The sequence below is a fragment of the Thermobia domestica genome, chromosome 2 (genome assembly GCF_964235325.1).
Source record: "Thermobia domestica chromosome 2, izTheDome1.hap1.1, whole genome shotgun sequence".
Classification (NCBI taxonomy): Eukaryota; Metazoa; Arthropoda; class Insecta; order Zygentoma; family Lepismatidae; genus Thermobia; species Thermobia domestica.
The window spans coordinates 259,577,292-259,601,104 of NC_137455.1; the positions used below are offsets into that span (position 1 = coordinate 259,577,292).

A 23,813-nucleotide genomic window follows, 5' to 3' on the forward strand; every position below is an offset into this window, starting at 1 on the left:
CTTAAGTTTATTTTTTTTATTTTTGAAAAACGATTTTTCGTTTTCTTCTGCCAAACAACACGAGGCACAGTTTAAAAAAAAAAAAAAAAGGACATACAGGTGAAAATCTTATTTTGTTTACATATTGTCAGTTTAACATGTCTTTACATTTCCATTCATTTTACTTTTTTAATGATTTTCATATTTTTCAAATATATTAGAGTGATATCGAAACTTTAACAATAATTTTAATATTTTAGTACCTTTAACATGTTTTGCTATTTGCTTATTCATTCATATTTTGATATTTTAAATACAGATATCAGTATATTTAAAAAAGAAGACATTTAAAAAGTTTTTATTGAGATATTTGATAATTCTTTAAGTCGATGTTTTCATGAATAGTTATTGAGTGTATATCTTTATTTCATATTACACAAAATAAAGTGATCGAAACGGAACACTTAAACATTTTACGAAAAGTATTGGTGTGTTTAAAAATATATATATATATATATATATATATTACTGTTAAAAAAAGTAAGAATTTTAATAGCCCTATAAACGCTTTCTGCGAACTTAAAAAAAAAAGTTATCATACAGGTGTTGTAACCGTACTTCGTTTCTCACACAAGTGTTAAAAAAAAAATCTCCCCTTCTCCCCTCATCAACTCATCGTTGGAGAATCATGGAGGATACTCACACAGGAAGACAGCATGGTTTCAACATGTGAAGAAACGGAAGATAAGGAAACCCAACTGCACCAATTGTTCAAGAGGATCTTATTACTTCATGGAACACTTGGATTGGACATTGCTCATGCAGGAACCTCATCATGTTGTAGTGAGTGGACTAGTTATTTAACTATTTTAAATAGCCCTTTTTTCAGGTGAAAAACCATTCGTCGTTTATACACGTAAGTCTCACACCATATGACAGTGTTGCCAACTAACTTATTTTAAATTTTCAGGTGAAAAACCTAATTTTATTCATACCTCGTCAGACGGCCAAGGGTTTTCAACCTGTCTACGTGTGCACTTGACAGGTCGTTCCACTTTCGGACACCATATATAACCGCTACCAGGTTATAGAAGGATTTTTTGTGGACACTCTGTATATTTCGTCAAGACAGTGATCATTATTTTCGATTTATACTTTATTCTGCAACGTACATAAGTTCTTTCTTTGGTGGGAATTGCTTCTTTCCCACACAATTGTGTTGCAATTTTGATTTTAACATAAATTCAACATTGTACAAAACTGTTTTATTTTTACGCCTTCGAGTGGTTTTGTTAACATATCAGCTATCATTACATCATTTGGACAATATTGGAATTTTACCTCTTGTTTACATTCCAAATCACGAATAAAATGAAATTTTATCTCCATGTGCTTGGTTCTGGGATTTATTTTGTCACTACTTATTAGTTTTAGACAGCTTTGATTATCCTCATTAATTACAATTGGTTCACAAAAGCTTTCATGCAAATCACTCAACAGATTTTTAAGCCATTTTGCCTCCTGACAAGCTTCAGACATTGCAACATATTCTGCTTCAGTAGATGACAAGGTAACACATGACTGTTTACGACTTGCCCAACTAATAATACCTCCAGCATATTTAAAAATATAACCACTGCTTGATTTTCTGTCAGTTAAATCGCCTGCCCAATTTGCATCTACAAACCCTATTAGTTTGCTGTTACATTCTTTCTTATTACCCAACTGCAATTTGTAACATTTGGTCCCTTTCAAGTATCTGAGAATTCTTTTTACTTCAACCCAATCTGATTGAGAAGGATTATTAGTTTTTCTACTTAATATGGAAACACTGGCAGCAATATCTGGCCTACTATTATTGCTTATATACAGTAATGCGCCAATAGCCTTTTGATACAAACTTGCATCAACTTTACTTAATGATTCTACACATGAGACATTTCTAATGTAACCAGGATCTAATGGAAATTTTGACGTTTTTGCATTTTCTAGCCTAAATCTTTTTAACACTTTATCGATGTAACTTTCTTGCGAAATGACAAAATATCCATCAACATTTCTGCTGATTTCGAGCCCTAAGTACCTGCTCAAATCGCCAAGACAATGAATCTGAAACTCTTTTGCAAGCAACTGCTGTGTTTCATCAATAATCCTATTATCGGTACAAGCTATAACTACATCATCAACATATATTAACACATACACATGAGTATTATTTACTTCCTTAGAATATAAACAAGGATCTGACTTTCCCCTCCTGAACCAATTATTTACAAGGAAATCATTTATCTTTTTATTCCAAGATCGAGCAGCCTGTTTAAGACCATATATGCTCTTCTTCAACTTACATACAAGGTTTTCTTTACCTGGTTGCTCAAAACCTTCAGGTTGTTTCATGTAAATTTCTTCTTGTAAGTCCCCATACAAAAAAGCTGTCTTTATGTCATAATGTTTCACTTCCATATTTCTTTTTCCTGCTACAGTAAGTAACACACGCAAAGTTGTTTGTTTAACAACCGGTGCAAAAACCTCATCATAGTCTTCCCCCAAGACTTGATAAAACCCCTGCGCAACAAGTCTAGCCTTATACTGTGAACCTTTGCCGTCAGTATTTTCTTTTGTTTTATAAACCCATTTGCTACCTAGTGCTGTCTTTCCTTCTGGTAATTTCACCAAATCCCAAGTTTGATTTCTGTGCATAGAACTAATCTCTTCTTTCATTGCCATCTTCCAGTTTTCTTTGTCCGGTCTACTCATAGCTTCCTGAAAGTTTCTTGGTTCTTCTTGTGTCATTACCACCACCTTCTCTGCATACCTGGCAGGTAGTTTTCCTTTGGTTGAACGCGATGATCTTCTCACTGTCTCTGCTTCTAAATTGTTACCGGTAAAAATTTCATCTTGAGCTCTTTCTCCATGGTAGCTACGGGTACTTTCTGAGGTTTCCAGAGTTTCACATGCTTCACCGTTATTTAAACTTAACGGTATAAGGTCATCATCTTCGTCTTGTAATACTGCATCCTCTTTGGGAAGATTTTGTGTGTCTAAGACAGTACGATCTTCACAGGTTGGTACTTCATGCGATACATTCTCAACAAAATGACAGTCCCTACTTATCACTACTTTGTTTGTAGTGACATCTAGTAGCCTGTACCCTTTTGTGTTTTCCTCATACCCAACTAAAATTAGTTTTCTTGCCTTGACATCTAACTTTGAGCTTTACTGATTAGGGATCATCGCATATGCAATACATCCAAAAACCTTTATGTGTCCAAGATATGGTTTCTTGCCGTACCATTTTTTATATGGTGTCACCTCACACGCTCTAGTGGGAAGACGATTTTGAAGATAGTTTGCTGTTAGTACAGCTTCACCCCAAAATTTATTTTCCATGCCCGCATCAATTAGCATACACCGTGCCATTTCTGTAATGCTTCGATTCTTTCTTTCCGCTACACCATTCTGTTCGGGAGTGTACGGTACCGTTTTTTGGTGAATTATGCCCTTCTGCTTAAGAAATGCCCGTAAACTAGTCGATGTATATTCGCCGCCATTATCTGTACGTAGCACTTTTGGCCTCTTCTGAAAATAGTTTTCGGTGAATTGCACATATTCTTTCAACTTTTCTTCAACCTCACTTTTGTTTTTCAGTAAATAAATAACAGTATACCTACTACAATCATCAATAAATGTTAAAATATACCTGTTTCCCCTTGGAGTTGGTGTTTGCATAGGCCCACAAACATCAGAATGTACCAAATCTAAAATTTCTTTGGCCCTATAGCTGCTTTCCGAAAATGGCTTTCTTGTCATTTTTCCTTGTACACAAACATCACATATCTTTTTAGTATCACATTGCTTTAATACTACCCCACAAACTAAGTCATCTTTAACCATGTTTTCAAGTACCTTTGGACTTCTGTGTCCTAACCTACTATGCCACACATGAATACAATTGTTTATTTCTCCTTGAGTACCCTTTAAAGCTTGTGTATCATTACTGTACTCTTGTTTACAAACATCTAGTTTGTACAAAGAACCGTTTTCTGTAGCACTAGCGATCATGCTGCCATTTTTCTTAATATGACATTTTTTCCCCGAAAAATATATATCAAAACCCTTTTTTGTTAGTTGATTCACAGATAAGAGACTACCATCTAATTCTGGCACATACAAAACATCCTTTACTACAACATTACATTTTCCATTTTTAGTTACTTCATTTTTGCACAGTAAAACACCTTCCCCAATACCCTTGGCTACTAACATTCGACCGTCTGCCAAGTAAATTTTACTTTCAACATTATAGTTTAATGTTTTGAAAAATTGTTCATCATTTGTCATGTGACAAGTAGCAGCAGAATCTACATACCATTCACCTACATTTACTTCCCTTGCACTAGTCTTAAAACATACATATGCATCTTCACCTTCTTGTGTTTCTTGTGAACAATGCGTTTCTACAATCACTTCACTAGCACTTTGCACTTTGTTTGCCCTTGAAAAATTTTTCTTTTTACTACCGGTAGCTTTAAATTTTGCACAATCACGTTTGAAATGACCTGGTTTTTTACACCAGAAACACACACTTTTCTCTTCTTTTCCTTGCACTTTCTTCTTTGAGTCCACCTTCATGGCACTTTCTTCATTCCTGTTGTGCCCTTGCACTTCCTTTCGCCTCTTGTACTCGTCTATGAGCTTTCCTTTGACTAATTCTAGTGTTAGCTCGTTCTCCGGACGTGTTTCCAATGCTGTTATCAAAGTTTCATAGCTGTCCGGTAAACTGCATAATAGCATCGCCACTACCAAATGATCGGCCAATGTCTCTCCTAGTCCGGTAAGCTGATCCACGATGTTTAACATACTATTAATATGTTTTTCCATGTCACCATTTTCTTCTAACTGCATACGACACAGTCTTTTCAGCAAAAACACCTTCTTTGTCAAAGTCGATTTTTCATGATATGACTTTAAGGCTTCCCAGTAGTCCTTTGCACTTTCCTGTCGCCGTAAATGAACTAACTGATTATCTTCAACTAGCAGTCCGATCGTTGCCCTAGCTTTCCCATCCTTCTTGCACCATTCTGCATCAGGAGATTCCGGTTTTGGCTTTTGTACGACATCCCACAGTTCTTCTTTCATGAGAAGCAACTGCATTTTATTTTTCCAAACACTGTAATTGCTATTGTTTAACTTTGGAAACAAAATTTTTGCTGTGTCCGCCATCTCGTACAAGTCTTGCGCCAATGAGAAAAAAACGATCGATCCTAATGACTGCGAGACATCAAAATCACAAATACAATTTTAACAGTTTTAAACCACTTCATTTACATTGTTCTCGTCTTCACCGACATTTCACTGGGTTTAAATACTTATCTCTCTGGGCCCATAACCACTGTTCTGATTTGTATAATGACACACAAGAATTAAACCACAGAACCTTTATTGTTAACCATAATTTTGTGCAAGTCAGGTGCAAGTGCAATATCGATCACAAAATACAAACTTCTACTACTCACAGCACTGTTGCCATAACATGTATTTTTGAAAAACCCAACTTACAATACCAACAAATTGGACAAAGAAGTCTTTCATCGTTTTTTCATATATATATTTAAAACATTGCTTTTGCTGAGAACATTTCAGTTAGTGACTAACCATTTCAGTGTTTCTCCCTGACTTATTATATGCACAGTATATATTCTGCAGTTATTTGGAACTGAATTAAGTGCTTTCTTTAATCGCTTATGGAAACATTACAATAGATTAGAGAAATACGGGCTGACCAGATGTCCCAGTAGCCAAAGTGGCACCAGCCTCACAGTTTTCGTAGTTCGTTATCTGTACTTTCTCACGCCAAAGTTATCGCAGTGTCTAGTGCATTATGGGCAGTTGACTAAAATTAACAGAAATTGTTTTCTATATTCTGTTTGTATGTGCATACAGGTGAGTTAACTGAGTGATTTTTGAAATGAACTGCCAACACTTTTCTGTTGACCATTGCAATCCGTAGCTTGAGCTTGGATGCTCGAGGAGTTTGACTCCAGGTCTGGAAGATGTAACCACGCATCTCGCGTTGAACTTCAAACATAAGTTGTGTTAAGGGGCATAAGCTATTTAGCCGGTGAAGGACGATTTCTTACGGCTAGCCCCAATCAGTGAAATCCCAGGTCCTCAGACCTTGTGCGTTTAAAATGTTATATACGCGCCCTCCAATATCTGTATTCCATTGTGGAGATCTTCTTTTGTGTGTTTGCTGAAGATTCACCTTTACGCTGCAGGACTGTTCAGCGTAACAACTGGATTCATCGTGGGACGATCCAGACAACTTTCCCCCAGTGCTACCCCCCAAGTGTGTCAAGGGTGTGAGAGAAGAATTTGTAGTGATATCTGAATCTTAATCATATATTTATATATATATATAAAGGGCTATATTACCCGAAAGGGGAAAAACGTAATTTCAACGGCAAAATTTATTAGTGTCCAGTGTTGTGTTCATTCCTCTTCGCTATTTCTTTTTCAAAATAGTGTTCTAATAAATAAGTATAGTGTCATTTAATTCAGTGTGTTTTCGTTGTTTGTATGAGTGATGTCTGTGTGCGTTATGGTCTGGATGACCGTCTGATCGTCCGTGAGGTTTTCGAGACGAGACACCCGAACCTCTCGGCGCCTAATGCTCATCTCATTATTGAGACCGACGAGCATTTTTGGGAAACAGTTTGTAACCTTTCTTGGAGAGGTCTTCGTCGTCCTGTCCAGGTAAGTAAAGTATCAGGAGTATACTTACTGGTAATACCACGAGCCAAGGACAGCGAACAGAAGACCTCTCCAAGAAAGGTTACAAACTGTTTTCCAAAAAAAGCTCGTCGGTCTCAATAATGAGATGAGCATTAGGCGCCGAGAGGTTCGGGTGTCTCGTCTCGAAAACCTCACGGACGATCAGACGGTCATCCAGACCATAACGCACACAAACATCACTCATACAAACAACGAAAACACACTGAATTAAATGACACTATACTTATTTATTAGAACACTATTTTGAAAAAGAAATAGCGAAGAGGAATGAACACAACACTGGACACTAATAAATTTTGCCGCTGAAATTACGTTTTGCCCCTTTCGGGTAATATAGCCCTTTATATATATATATAAATATATGATTAAGATTCAGATATCACTACAAATTCTTCTCTCACACCCTTGACACACTTGGGGGGTAGCACTGGGGGAAAGTTGTCTGGATCGTCCCACGATGAATCCAGTTGTTACGCTGAACAGTCCTGCAGCGTAAAGGTGAATCTTCAGCAAACACACAAAAGAAGATCTCCACAATGGAATACAGATATTGGAGGGCGCGTATATAACATTTTAAACGCACAAGATCTGAGGACCTGGGATTTCACTGATTGGGGCTAGCCGTAAGAAATCGTCCTTCACCGGCTAAATAGCTTATGCCCCTTAACACAACTTATGTTTGAAGTTCAACGCGAGATGCGTGGTTACATCTTCCAGACCTGGAGTCAAACTCCTCGAGCATCCAAGCTCAAGCTACGGATTGCAATGGTCAACAGAAAAGTGTTGGCAGTTCATTTCAAAAATCACTCAGTTAACTCACCTGTATGCACATACAAACAGAATATAGAAAACAATTTCTGTTAATTTTAGTCAACTGCCCATAATGCACTAGACACTGCGATAACTTTGGCGTGAGAAAGTACAGATAACGAACTACGAAAACTGTGAGGCTGGTGCCACTTTGGCTACTGGGACATCTGGTCAGCCCGTATTTCTCTAATCTATTGTAATGTTTCCATAAGCGATTAAAGAAAGCACTTAATTCAGTTCCAAATAACTGCAGAATTTATACTGTGCATATAATAAGTCAGGGAGAAACACTGAAATGGTTAGTCACTAACTGAAATGTTCTCAGCAAAAGCAATGTTTTAAATATATATATGAAAAAACGATGAAAGACTTCTTTGTCCAATTCTGTGGGAAAGAAGCAATTCCCACCAAAGAAAGAACTTATGTGCGTTGCAGAATAAAGTATAAATCGAAAATAATGATCACTGTCTTGACGAAATATAGAGAGTGTCCACAAAAAATCCTTCTATAACCTGGTAGCGGTTATGGTTGCATAATCGCCAGGTACGGATGCTGGCCAACAGTGACGTTCTGAGTATTAAGTATAGCGAATTTATACTCAAATGCTCTAGAAAGACTTCTGGAATGTTGGTAGAGCACAACAGATGAAGCAGGGTGATTCACATGTGTGAAAACACTTAACGAAAAATGTCCAGAAATGCACTCATACTCAGTAAACGTGAGTTCAAAGCGTCGGAAATGTAAGGATTAGCGTCAAGAACATGAAAACCATTGCCAATTCACCAATAATATTTCATCAATCCGATGCAATGTGATCTGCACGGTTGCATACCAATAAGGATGCAACAACTGAGGCGAAGTTGAAATTGTGCAAGGGGACTCACTAAGAAACTGGGTAAACTCAAGGAATGTCACTAGTGGGATCCCATGATCGATATTGAAATGTGGCCAATGTGTGTGTTGATATCAACATGCAACTAATGGTCAAATGTCAATATGTCCCACAACTGCTGGGACACAGTCCCACGTGCGAAAACTAGGAAAATAAAGTTGTACATCCTGCTATAACATCTGGTGCACTTTTTGGTAGAACGTAACTAGAACACGATTGTATCAATGTCCCTTTTTGTTTGGAACATTGTCCCACAGTCGACACATATCACAAGAAATCTCTTAATCCATGGTTCAAATTATGATAGAGCGTGAAAATAACAAACTTGTATCATGTCCCACGTCTTTCGGGACATATAACTTACTCGAAATATAGGAAAATACCTCCAGAAATTCGTACCTTACACACAGTGCACATGCCAAGACAAAGACTAAAATGAACCAATTTGGCATATGTAACACTACTGCTAGAACACCATACATATGAAAAATAAAACGACATGAGAAATAGGAAGAAACGTCTTAAAGCTCTGATTGTTTAAAACTGTGCAGTAGGAGTAACAAAATGAAATATACAAGCATGTCGGGAGGCTGTACAAGAGCGCTTGCCAAACAAAGTGGGTACTCCTCAAAGAAATGAATACAGAGAAAGTGAGGCTTCCTGGAAGCCTCAGGGCTAGAGCGCTTGCTTTAGCTCGCGCGGTTGCAGTTTCCAATCCTACTGGGAGCCCACGGCCTCAGATTCAAGACACGAGTAGTTATTTTCCTATTTTTCGCAAGTGGGACGGTGTCCCAGCAGCAGTGGGACATGTTGACATTTGTCCATTAGCTACATGTTGATATCAACACACACATTTGCCACATTTCAATATCGATCATGCGATCCCACTACTGACATTCATTTAGTCAATTACCCACTACAGTTTCTTAATGAGTCCCCTTGCACAATTTCAAATTCGCCTCAGTTGTTGCATCCTTATTGGTATGCAACCGTGCAGATCACATTGCATCCGATTGATGAAATATTATTGGTGAATTGGCAATGGCTTTCATGTTCTTGACGCTAATCCTTACATTTCCGACGCTTTGAACTCACGTTTACTGACTATGAGTGCATTTTTTGGACAGTTTTCGTTAGTGTTTTAACACATGTGAATCACCCTGCTTCATCTGTTGTGCTCTACCGCCAATTCAGAAGTCTTTCTAGAGCATTTGAGTACAAATTCGCTATACTTAATACTCAGAACGTCACTGTTGGCCAGCATCCGTACCTGGCGATTATGCAACCACACACAACGAGCATGAAGGTGTCCGCCATTTTGTATTTGTTCCAGATATCGACTTAATACAAACAAATTATTGTTACCTGGTAGAATCCCTATCAATTCATATCCATTTAGACCAATTTTCATTTGGCAGATTACCCGGGACTCCCTACGTTCCTTTGGGGAATACCTTGCGCGTGCATGGTAGGATTGTGAAACATGCGAAATTCAATACAGCAGGTATAACTTCTTCAGTGAATTTATTACCCGCCCTCTTTACGTTGGATAGTTTCCGACCTATTGGCGTTTGAAAGTAATTTTCCCACGCTTTCGCCACCTTCTAGATCTGAAACTATGTCCGATAGCCGAAAGTTCAAGAGAACTTTTTCTCTTGTTTCAGTGGCAGGAGTCACCTCCCAAGAGTTGTAACACTTATTTTGCAAACCCGATATATACTGTACATAAAGGGACACGCTGAGTGTAACTCAGATTTATGACACAGTCCAGGCTATGGACCCTGCCATATATCTTCAGTCTCTCCAAAATTTGACTCGGCACGTGATTCGAAGCCCGCGATCGGTCTTCTAGAGATTTCCTCAGTTTCAGAACCAAATGACGTGATGGGTCCGTCTCCAAAGGCCAAGGTCGTCTTTGTTCCACGACGACTAACGCTGAAACCTAAAAGGCTTGATTTCTACCACTACCGGTTTGGATAGAGAGAAGATGGATGCTAGGATCATTGCACTAGCATCCATCTTCTCTCTATCCAAACCTTTGGCGTATGATGGTTACTGAAATCCAAAGCCTTTTAGGTTTCAGCCGTTAGTCGTCGTGGAACAAAGACACCTTGGCCTTTGGGACAGATAGTCTACATATACTTTTAAGAAAGTAAAATGAATTTTTATTTTTGGTCTGTAGTAATGTAATTTAATTCTGTATATATTAATACTAATTTTAGTAAATTAAGTTTTTTAGCTTACCAATTTGATTAGTTTTAAGTGTCTTTTTCTGATTATCTTTGTTCTTCTTTCTTGCCGCAGCCTTTCCCTTTTTCCCGGCAGATTTGAGCGTGTCATTCAATCTCTTTACCTTCCTCTTCGATGTTTTTGTACTCGACTGTTTTCGCTGTTGCTTTTTACTTCTGTTTAGATTCTTCTTTTTTGCTTGACTTGTCAGAAATGCTTCTACAGGAGATTTCGGACTAAAGTTTTCCTCATGAGAAGCTGATTTCTTCCTAAAATAAAATGTAATCTCTAAAGAAACAGTATGTACGTGGTGCGCACCAAAACTACGTTTAGTCATAGTTCAAAAACTAATAAGGGTAGATTAATATAATTATACATGAACTAACTTTAGATTATAAATCTCAAATCTGTAACCTTTTTGTCTTCTACTTGTTTTTATTTTGTAAAAACTTTTTTTAATGCGGACCTCATAGAGTGGATTTTCTCGTAGACGCGCCTAATAGCTTTTCCTATATGTTGTTAAAAAGGTGTCGATATTCGCCGATTAGAAAGTGAACTTTCAAGTGTACAACTTCTTTGTATAGATGAACACTGGTTAGCTTCGAACATCAGCAGTGCTGTTAGCTTAAGTGGTTTCAACTTTGTAAGTTATTACGCTCATACAATCTAAAATCAAGACGGTGTTGCAATTTTAGCTCGTACATTTTTAAATTCAATCGAGATTGACGTACGGAGATTCTGCATCGAAACACATTGTGAACTTGCTACATTAAAACTTGATGAATTAAATATTTGTATTGTATGTATGTATAGGGACCCTGCTGATTACTTAAGAACTTTCTTTGAAGAATGTGGAAAAACTTCTCACGAGACTATGCATGAAGTTTAAAATCATAGCTCTTCAAGTGATATAAACATCGATAAATTAACACTTTCAACTGAATAATCGGTTTAAAAATTTGTTAAATTTATATGACCTGCATGCTATTGTCAATGTACCACTCTTAGATTTTCTGATCATGAAGCTATTTATTGTAAAATAGCTGCGATAAACATTTAAAGAAAAATCAAAAACCGTTAATGAGAATTACAATTTTTTCAAATGAAAATATAGATTATTTCTTTTTTCTATTATCTCATGAATATTGGAACACTGGTATAATTTGTCCAGAGCTAATGATAAATTCAATTATTTTATTGATACTTTTCTGCATAATTTTAATATAGCCTTCCCATTACAGTTACACAAAGGCACTAATAAAAACGCGCAAAGGTGGGTTGCGCGACGAATAAAAATTTCTAAGCAAAAAGTTATATATTACATTAAACTTATGAAAACTTTCACAAATTTACCAGTTAAATTTAAAGCAAATATAGAAACACACAATAAAATACATGAGAAAGTTATTCGAGCAGCCAAAAGAATTCACAATGAAATATTATATATAGATGTAAAAGTAAAATGAAATTGTGTCGAACGCAATAAACAAATCCACAAAGAGTAACCCAATGCGTAAAATATCGCTAGTAAATTATTGGAATAATTCTTTCGCTGATTCTACTGCCATTACTGAAGCTTAAATGATTATTTTCTTAATGTATGTTTACCACCTGGAATATCGGATATTGGTATAGGGGGAAAAATCTCGTGTAATAGGCATGGTATGTTTGTGACTCCGATAACTGAAGAGAAGCTATTGATCTGTATCAGAATCAATTCTAGGTCTTGTTCTGCGAGTATAGATGAAGTCCCGTCCATAGTTACTAAATAAAAAAAGTGCACATTTAATAGGAAAGCATCTCTGCTATGTTGTAAATATATCATTTCAATTAAGTATGTTTCTTGAAATATTAAAGATAGCAAGTTATACCTTTGTACAAAAAAGGAAATATTCATTATGTCCAATACTACAGACCTATTTCTATTCTATTTGTTTTCTCGAATATCTTTGAATCAGTAACGCTATCGCGATTGAAAAAAATTATATCCTACCATAATGTGATTTCAACTTCTCAATATGGTTTTAAAAAAAACAGATCAATCAATACTGTACTGTTTACCTCATTACAGAGATTTCTAATATTCTTGAAAAGAAAAAATACGTAGTAGGCTTATTTGCCGATTTTTCTAAAGTTTTGATAGTGTATAACATTCTCTTCTATTGAACAAACTTCAGAAGACGGCATTAGAGGTATAGTGCATAAATGGTTTTCCTCGTACTTGACGAACAGAAAATAGGTAGTTCAAAGAAGTAAAACAGTTAGCAATATAGAAGTCGCATTTTCCTCCAAAACCGCTGCTATCTCCGCAGATGTTTCTGAAGGCTCAATTCTTGGGCGAGTTCATTTTTTGCTGTGCATAAACGATCTTGTTCAATTACAATAAACAACAGACTGACATGGGATGAACCTATTGTTGATCTAAATAAAAGATTAAACACTGTTTTGTGATTTATAGACTGGTTCTGTTTCAAAACAAACTTTACTTTCATTATATTATGCTAGCTCCAATTTTTATTAAGTTTTGGAATTATTTTCTAGGAAGCATTCTATAGTGCTACTGTTTTTCCCTTAACGAATTAAAGCATTTTTATTCACGTAAATGTACATTCATACGACACTCGATAAAAGAATAACATATACACGTTGTATCAAAATTATGTCTGTACTAAGAAAAGTGCTTTTATTATGTCCAATAAATTATACAATAAGATTTAGACTCACTTTAAGGTTATTCAAACCATACCAATATTCATCAGGGGCGGATCCAGGACCGACTTCTGGGGGGGGGCGATTGGTTGTCATACTGCTACTTTTAAGGGCTCCAAACTTTGGGATGGGTTTTATTTATATATATAAAATAAGAAAGTTTCCTCTTCTGGGGGGGGCGATCGCCCCGATCGCCCCCCCCCTGGATCCGCCCCTGATATTCATAAAAGTTATTCAAATTTTTGAGTCACAAAGTGTAGTACAATGTTAATGAATATTTAACTGACACTACGTAAAGTTACTCAAATATCTCAATATTAATGACAATTCCTATGTACTGGTCTCTGACCGCTTACGTACGAAATTGGATAAATAAATTGAAACTGAAATGGAAATTATTGATGTCTTGATGTGCAACTGACAATAATTAATATGAAAGACTGCTATTCTGAATAGTTTTAATAAAAAATCACTAGAAGAGTCACGCTGCACGCTTCCCAGATGCATGTCCACTGTGTGGATAAATTATTTTAAAAAAAATGCGTAGAATATGTTATACTTACTTAAACAGAGCATCGGAAGATTCTCTTGTAGTCTCTTGGTTCACATTCTCCTTTCCTACTGTAAAAGAAAGGGTATACGAGAATATGAGTAAATATGATAAAACATTTTAAACTGAGTATTAACAACAAAAATATTCAACAAATAGTATCACTATTATTGCATATAGGTCACTTGCTGAGAGCTGATAACCTTTAATGCACTTTTGTTCATCAGGAACCTCTTACTTTTTAATGTAAGAATTGCCCATTTCAACATCGTCAATCAATTAGAATTTTTTCCCCTCATTTATCTTATATTATATCCTTAACTAGCATCAATTACTCGATTCGTTGGGTTAAATAAAGAAAAAATAGTAATATGTTCCGTTGGTCAGTCACTTTTTACTATTACTAAAGCGCTCTCTGATATAGATTATTTTCGATGATTTTTATATTTCTCTTCTTTCCTCCTTCGCAATGTTGTGTGGCTGAATTTAGATTTAAACGGCATTGGAAGTGTCACTGTTCATCATATTGACCCCGGAAACTGGATTCGGCACTAATATCGATTATTTTCGATAATTTTTATGTATTTCCCTTTCCCTTACCCTGTGTTGCGGGGCACGGCATCGGAAATCTCATTGGTCATCTCAATGACCCCGAAAACTATTAATTCGACACTGATATCGGCCATGTTCGATCATTTTTATATATCCCCTTCCTCCCTCACCCCATCTCCCAAGCTACAGGGCTGAATTTGGATTTAAAGGGCATCAGAAGTGTCACTGTTCATCTCAGCGACCCCGAAAACTGTGGATTCGGTACTAATATCGGTCACTTTCCATGATTTTATATATTTCCCCCTCCCCATATTACGAGGCACGGCATCAGAAGTGTCACTGTTCATGTCAGTGACCACGAAAACCATGGATTCGACACTGATAATGGTCATTTTCGATTATATATATATATATATATATATATATATATATATATATATATATATATATATATCTTTTCACCCCCTCCCCAAATTACAAGGCTTAATTTGGACGTGAACAGGATCGAAAGTATCACTGTTCAACTCAGCAACTCCGGAAACTATGGAGTCGACACAATATTCGTCATTTTCGCCCCAAGCTGCGAGGCTGAATTTGAATTTAACCCTTTCGGCATCCGGGGTTTTTGGGGTATTTTTTAGACTTTCAGTCAAGCAGCTACTGCATCGTCACTATTTATCCTAGGATCATAGTTCATACCTCATTCTCTTCAGAATGGAGCTGGTTTTCAAATGGTACCACTTGCATTCTCATACCATATACCAGGAGAGGGAAAAGTGATGTCATAGGGAAAATTTCGGAGGGAAATTTTTTTCACACTTTGGGCCTCTCTGGAACGGCCCTGTGTAAACGTAGAGATCTCAAACAAATCTGATAAATAGTACTTGGTAGACTGAATGTGTGTGCCAAATTTCAAGTTTCTATCTTGAATACTAAGGGCGGGAGAAATTTTATCAAGAATCTCCACAACGCTCCAAATTACCACAAAACACCATGATCTCAGGTAAAAAATTTCCTGAGATCTCTATTTACCCTAGGACTATAATCCGCCAATCATTCTCTTCAGAATAGAATTGCCTTTCAGACGGTATGACTCACGTGTCTCCATCATGTATCTAAGGCGTAAAATCCCGAAGAAAGGAATTTTTTGATAAAAATATCCTTTTTTCAAAACTTTTTACCCATTTGGATACCCCTTGTTTTAACGCAGAAATCTAAAAAAAATCTGGTAAATACTACTCGGTGGACTGAATGTTTGCAAAATTTCAATCTTCTAAGTGTAAAAATAAGCCCGACAAAAAATAATGAACAATAAAATAATAAAAATAATAAAAGAAAATATATATTTTAGAATTATGACGTCATCACCTCCTATGTCTCGACGCAGGAAGGTGTCAAACCATACGTAAGGTCTTCTACAATGCCCCTGGACTTGAAAAACAAAACAAAAAGAAAAAAAAAAACGGACGAAAAAGTTTAAACAGGAGAGTTATAACGCAATGTACCATGAAACACCCATATGGTATAAATTGTACCATCGGATCCCCAAAGGGTTAAACAGCCTCGGAAATCTCAGCGACCCCGAAAACTATAGATCAGACACTAAAATCAGTCATTTTCGATCATTTGTAAATGTCTCTCTCCCTTCCCTCCTTTAAGTTGCACCGTGAAAGTGATATGACAAAAAAACATCTCAGGTCCGAACATCATCTATGCTGAAAATTTAAATGAGATCTGTCGGGTGGTTCAAAAATGATGAAGTCACAAAGACAGTTACTTTCATTTATATAGGCCAACATAGACAGGTTTCACTGTATATATATATATATATATATATATATATATATATATATATATATACAGTGAAACCTGTCTATGTTGGCCACCGACGGTTCCATCGAAAAGTGGCCAACTTATAGAAAATAAGTGTGATTTGTGTATTTTTAGAATAGGATTTCTAGTATTACTTGATTGTAAAATTTTAATAAGCAGTGGCACGACAGCTACTTAGAGTAATCATAAAAAGTACAGTACTAGATAATGTTACTATAGTATGTTTAATATATGTGCATACCTTTCTCTTCCTGAAAACTAGTCTGGTATATTGGATTATTCGGATTGAAAACACAATAACAAACAACTATGAAATAGAAGCGGATATACGCAGTTATTGAAATTGATTATAACTGCGTACATCACGCGCACACTGAGTTATTCAGATAGAAAACAAGAAAAGCTAAGGTATAAATTGAGAAAATCATATGCAATTTTTATGACTTTTTTTTCGGTTGTTACTGAATGGTGGTTCATTCTAGACGTATTTGTTTTATTCTTTGTGGCAGATACGCACATTTAATATTGTAGTTAACTACCTCTTGTTAATGAGCCATAAGTGTTTCCCTCGGAGCAAAAGAAGTTTTGAGAAAATCTTGAGGGAATTCATATCTCAAAAACTCCGCTATCTTGACAAGCCAACAGGTGCCAATAGTTGACAATTAAGATGGTTAGTTTTAACCTTGAGAATTTTCCGGAATTACTAACGCTCCCCACTGATGAAAGGAGCCGATATAGCTAATGGTTTTACCAAAACAGACAGGGTAAACAAATACATACAACCATTTCCTGAATTTCTGTACGTGCCTTTTCTTATTCACATCTTCCTTCACCACCCTTTTATGAGGGTAGTCTTCTGGCCATTGACCTCCAAGAGCAAATCGAGGGAATCTTTGCTTCTTTTCTCCAGTCACAAATACAGAACATCTGCTTCTCATGTGGGAATTTGAAAAATAACAAAACTGTATTTTGCGTGGCCAAGATACGCAGGTAAATTTATCATTATCATCATAGGGCAACGTTGCTTCAGTGTGGCCAAGTTCCAAGATAGACAGGTGGCCAACTTATAGAGTAGTAAGTAACGAATGTCTTATGGGAAAATGCAGGTTCAAAACGAACTAGGCCAAGATAAGCAGGTGGCCAACTTATAGAGGTGGCCAAGTTGACAGGTTTCACTGTATATATATATATATATATATATCCCCTCTCCCCCTCGCCTAAGTTGCATCGTCAAAGTAAAATGATAAAAATCGTCCGAGGCCCGAACCTCATCTATGTTGAAAATTTGATTGAGATAAGGCATTTTTTCTCAAATAACGTCTTCACTAATTACTAATTGATGTGATGGAATGCACGTCTACTAATTATAAATATAAATCGTAAAGCGCTCAAAAGACAAAATCTGCGAATAGTTTCTGCGAAAAATCTGTACTCCTTATCTCTTCCTCGGCTCATCTGAACAAGAGTTGCTGCTACATAAAGTAAGTAATGTATAAAGTTCTTTGTTTGTCCATCCTGTAGAGTAAAAGCGATGGAAAAAGAAAAAATCCAAGTATTAAATTATAAACTCGTACCATCTACGGCATGAACAAACAAAGAACTTCATACATCATACTTCTTATCCAGCAGCAAGTGTTCTTCGCATGCACCAAGGAAGAGGTGACAATACTATACACAAATCTTGTCTTTTGAATATTTCAAAGTATGATTTTTTTTTTAAACAGTTAATGTTTTGATTATCTTGCTTCCTCTTTCTTTCACTAACTCCAAGGTATCTCTCCAATTTCTTCATTTGTTCTCTCATATTATCAATTAAATACAAGTACTTGAAATATTGCACGCACGAAATATGGAATTTACTGTTGTAATCCTTCACCTTTTTTAAGTTTTTGATCCTGTCTCGTTTCGCTTACAATATTTCATACGATATAGAAACGCATTTCTTAATTCCTTTCTCACTGCTTTTTCTTTCATTTCGTATGTTACTACAGATGTTTTCAAATTCGCCCTCTGGCAACATAAATACTTTACTGTCTTCGCCCTCAACGTATAGACTACGAGATCCGTTATGTTCTTGTAACTCCTAAATATACCTACTTAAAACTCTATTTCTATTACTATCTTCCCATTCTTAATTTCTACTATTAACAAACAATATGAGCAGTAAATTCATATGCCTAAAGCTTGTTCGAGTTACATGTCAAGGTGATTCAGGACCGAATGTTATAAACACAGAATGCGATAAGGAATGTAATTCTAAACAAAAAGTTACCATACTCATGTGTTCTATATCTAATAGTTTTCGCGTGAGGGGCAGTTGAACTTTTTGATTATTTGTAACTCAACAACATGCATTAAAATACGTAGAGGACATGTATATCTTTCTGGCATATATTATCACTACAATTGAGTCTTCAGTAGTTTGCTGTTTAACCTTCCAGGAAAAGAAAACAGTGTCTAGCGTTTTCGGCTATTTTTGTCCAATGAATCTCCGAAAAAATGCAATGTCTACTCTAAACATACACAGTGCCTCTGGCCGAGAATACTTTCCCATCTCCAGGCATGGTTTGCTCTGTGTGTGTAGTTCTCGGATAGATAATACATTTTTCTTGGATCATTTTAGTTAATTCGGACGCCAATAGGTCGGAAACTATCCAACGTAAAGAGGGCGGGTAATAAATTCACTGAAGAAGTTATACCTGTTCTATTGAATTTTGCATGTTTCACAATCCTACCGTGCACGCACAAGGGATTTCCCAAAGAAACGTAGAGAGTCCCGGATAATCTGCCAAATGAAAATTGGTCTAAATGGATATGAATTGATAGGGTTTCTACCAGGTAACAATAATTCGTTTGTATTAAGTCGATATCTGGAACAAATACAAAATGGCGGACACCTTCATGCTCGTTGTGTGTGGTTGCATAATCGCCAGGTACGGATGCTGGCCAACAGTGACGTTCTGAGTATTAAGTATAGCGAATTTGTACTCAAATGCTCTAGAAAGACTTCTGAATTGTCGGTAGAGCACAACAGATGAAGCAGGGTGATTCACATGTGTGAAAACACTTAACGAAAAATGTCCAGAAATGCACTCATACTCAGTAAACGTGAGTTCAAAGCGTCGGAAATGTAAGGATTAGCGTCAAGAACATGAAAACCATTGCCAATTCACCAATAATATTTCATCAATCCGATGCAATGTGATCTGCACGGTTGCATACCAATAAGGATGCAACAACTGAGGCGAAGTTGAAATTGTGCAAAAGGACTCACTAAGAAACTGGGTAAACTCAAGGAATGTCACTAGTGGGATCCCATGATCGATATTGAAATGTGGCCAATGTGTGTGTTGATATCAACATGCAGCTAATGGTCAAATGTCAATATGTCCCACAACTGCTGGGACACTGTCCCACGTGCGAAAACTAGGAAAATAAAGTTGTACATTCTGCTATAACATCTGGTGCACTTTTTGGTAGAACGTAATTAGAACACGATTGTATCAATGTCCCTTTTTGTTTGGAACATTGTCCCACAGTCGACACATATCACAAGAAATCTCTTAATCCATGGTTCAAATTATGATAGAGCGTGAAAATAACAAACTTGTATCATGTCCCACGTGTTTCGGGACATATAACTTACTCGAAATATAGGAAAATACCTCCAGAAATTTGTACCTTACACACAGTGCACATGCCAAGACAAAGACTAAAATGAACCAATTTGGCATATGTAACACTACTGCTAGAACACCATACATATGAAAAATAAAACGACATGAGAAATAGGAAGAAACGTCTTAAAGCTCTGATTGTTTAAAACTGTGCAGTAGGAGTAACAAAATGAAATATACAAGCATGTCGGGAGGCTGTACAAGAGCGCTTGCGAAACAAAGTGGGTACTCCTCAAAGAAATGAATACAGAGAAAGTGAGGCTTCCTGGAAGCCTCAGGGCTAGAGCGCTTGCTTTAGCTCGCGCGGTTGCAGTTTCCAATCCTACTGGGAGCCCACGGCCTCAGATTCAAAACACGAGTAGTTATTTTCCTATTTTTCGCAAGTGGGACGGTGTCCCAGCAGCAGTGGGACATGTTGACATTTGTCCATTAGCTACATGTTGATATCAATACACACATTTGCCACATTTCAATATCGATCATGCGATCCCACTACTGACATTCATTTAGTCAATTACCCACTACAGTTTCTTAATGAGTCCCCTTGCACAATTTCAAATTCGCCTCAGTTGTTGCATCCTTATTGGTAAGCAACCGTGCAGATCACATTGCATCCGATTGATGAAATATTATTGGTGAATTGGCAATGGCTTTCATGTTCTTGACGCTAATCCTTACATTTCCGACGCTTTGAACTAACGTTTACTGAGTATGAGTGCATTTTTTGGACAGTTTTCGTTAAGTGTTTTAACACATGTGAATCACCCTGCTTCATCTGTTGTGCTCTACCGCCAATTCAGAAGTCTTTCTAGAGCATTTGAGTACAAATTCGCTATACTTAATACTCAGAACGTCACTGTTGGCCAGCATCCGTACCTGGCGATTATGCAACCACACACAACGAGCATGAAGGTGTCCGCCATTTTGTATTTGTTCCAGATATCGACTTAATACAAACGAATTATTGTTACCTGGTAGAAACCCTATCAATTCATATCCATTTAGACCAATTTTCATTTGGCAGATTACCCGGGACTCCCTACGTTCGTTTGGGGAATACCTTGCGCGTGCATGGTAGGATTGTGAAACATGCGAAATTCAATACAGCAGGTATAACTTCTTCAGTGAATTTATTACCCGCCCTCTTTACGTTGGATAGTTTCCGACCTATTGGCGTTCGAAAGTAATTTTCCCACGCTTTCGCCACCTTCTAGATCTGAAACTATGTCCGATAGCCGAAAGTTCAAGAGAACTTTTTCTCTTGTTTCAGTGGCAGGAGTCACCTCCCAAGAGTCGTTAACACTTATTTTGCAAACCCGATATATACTGTATATAAAGGGATACGCTGCGTGTAACTCAGATTTATGACACAGTCCAGGCTATGGACCCTGCCATATATCTTCAGTCTCTCCAAAATTTGACTCGGCACGTGATTCGAAGCCCGCGATCGGTCTTCTAGAGATTTCCTCAGTTTCAGAACCAAATGACGTGATGGGTCCGTCTCCAAAGGCCAAGGTCGTCTTTGTTCCACGACGACTAACGCTGAAACCTAAAAGGCTTGATTTCTACCACTACCGGTTTGGATAGAGAGAAGATGGATGCTAGGATCATTGCAAACATCCGCTTCTCGCTTTTACCGTTTTTGGCGTATGATGGTTATGCTGAAACCAGAAATGGTTTATTTCTACCACTTCCATTTTCAGTACGGGGTTGATAATTGAAATTTTGGGACAGTAAGTCTACATATACTTTTAAGAAAGTAAAATGAATTTTTATTTTTGGTCTGTAGTAATGTAATTTAATTCTGTATATATTAATACTAATTTTAGTAAATTAAGTTTATAGCTTACCAATTTGATTAGTTTTAAGTGTCTTTTTCTGATTATCTTTGTTCTTCTTTCTTGCCGCAGCCTTTCCCTTTTTCCCGGCAGATTTGAGCGTGTCATTCAATCTCTTCACGTTCCTCTTCGATGTTTTTGTACTCGACTGTTTTTGCTGTTGCTTTTTACTTCTGTTTAGATTCTTCTTTTTTGCTTGACTTGTCAGAAATGCTTCTGCAGGAGATTTCGGACTAAAGTTTTCCTCATGAGAAGCTGATTTCTTCCTAAAATAAAATGTAATCTCTAAAGAAACAGTATGTACGTGGTGCGCACCAAAACTACGTTTAGTCATAGTTCAAAAACTAATAAGGGTAGATTAATATAATTATACATGAACTAACTTTAGATTATAAATCTCAAATCTGTAACCTTTTTGTCTTCTACTTGTTTTTATTTTGTAAAAACTTTTTTTAATGCGGACCTCATAGAGTGGATTTTCTCGTAGACGCGCCTAATAGCTTTTCCTATATGTTGTTAAAAAGGTGTCGATATTCGCCGATTAGAAAGTGAACTTTCAAGTGTACAACTTCTTTGTATAGATGAACACTGGTTAGCTTCGAACATCAGCAGTGCTGTTAGCTTAAGTGGTTTCAACTTTGTAAGTTATTACGCTCATACAATCTAAAATCAAGACGGTGTTGCAATTTTAGCTCGTACATTTTTAAATTCAATCGAGATTGACGTACGGAGATTCTGCATCGAAACACATTGTGAACTTGCTACATTAAAACTTGATGAATTAAATATTTGTATTGTATGTATGTATAGGGACCCTGCTGATTACTTAAGAACTTTCTTTGAAGAATGTGGAAAAACTTCTTACGAGACTATGCATGAAGTTTAAAATCATAGTTCTTCTAGTGATATAAACATCGATAAATTAACACTTTCAACTGAATAATCGGTTTAAAAATTTGTTAAATTTATATGACCTGCATGCTATTGTCAATGTACCACTCTTAGATTTTCTGATCATGAAGCTATTTATTGTAAAATAGCTGCGATAAACATTTAAAGAAAAATCAAAAACCGTTAATGAGAATTACAATTTTTTCAAATGAAAATATAGATTATTTCTTTTTTCTATTATCTCATGAATATTGGAACACTGGTATAATTTGTCCAGAGCTAATGATAAATTCAATTATTTTATTGATACTTTTCTGCATAATTTTAATATAGCCTTCCCATTACAGTTACACAAAGGCACTAATAAAAACGCGCAAAGGTGGGTTGCGCGACGAATAAAAATTTCTAAGCAAAAAGTTATATATTACAATAAACTTATGAAAACTTTCACAAATTTACCAGTTAAATTTAAAGCAAATATAGAAACACACAATAAAATACATGAGAAAGTTATTCGAGCAGCCAAAAGAATTCACAATGAAATATTATATATAGATGTAAAAGTAAAATGAAATTGTGCCGAACGCAATAAACAAATCCACAAAGAGTAACCCAATGCGTAAAATATCGCTAGTAAATTATTGGAATAATTCTTTCGCTGATTTCACAGCCATTACTGAAGCTTTAATGATTATTTTCTTAATGTATGTTTACCACCTGGAATATCGGATATTGGTATAGGGGAAAAAATCTCGTGTAATAGGCATGGTATGTTTGTGACTCCGATAACTGAAGAGAAGCTATTGACCTGTATCAGAATCAATTCTAGGTCTTGTTCTGCGAGTATAGATGAAGTCCCGTCCATAGTTACTAAATAAAAAAAGTGCGCATTTAATAGGAAAGCATCTCTGCTATGTTGTAAATATATCATTTCAATTAGGTATGTTTCTTGAAATATTAAAGATAGCAAGTTATACCTTTGTACAAAAAAGGAAATATTCATTATGTCCAAAACTACAGACCTATTTCTATTCTATTTGTTTTCTCGAATATCTTTG

At 36.3% G+C, this 23,813-nt stretch overlaps 1 protein-coding gene across 1 annotated transcript in view; it reads right to left on the bottom strand.

Annotated features, from left to right (window-relative positions):
* LOC145679404 (uncharacterized) overlaps positions 1–23,813 on the bottom strand; it is an 82,333-nt gene that overhangs the window by 14,347 nt on the left and 44,173 nt on the right. Inside the window, exons 6-8 of the mRNA XM_081749986.1 lie at positions 21,877–22,130; positions 13,978–14,035; positions 10,721–10,974 (exon numbers count right to left, since the gene is read on the bottom strand). Coding sequence (XP_081606112.1) covers positions 10,721–10,974; positions 13,978–14,035; positions 21,877–22,130 — 566 coding nt within the window. The remainder of the gene's footprint in view (positions 1–10,720; positions 10,975–13,977; positions 14,036–21,876; positions 22,131–23,813) is intronic.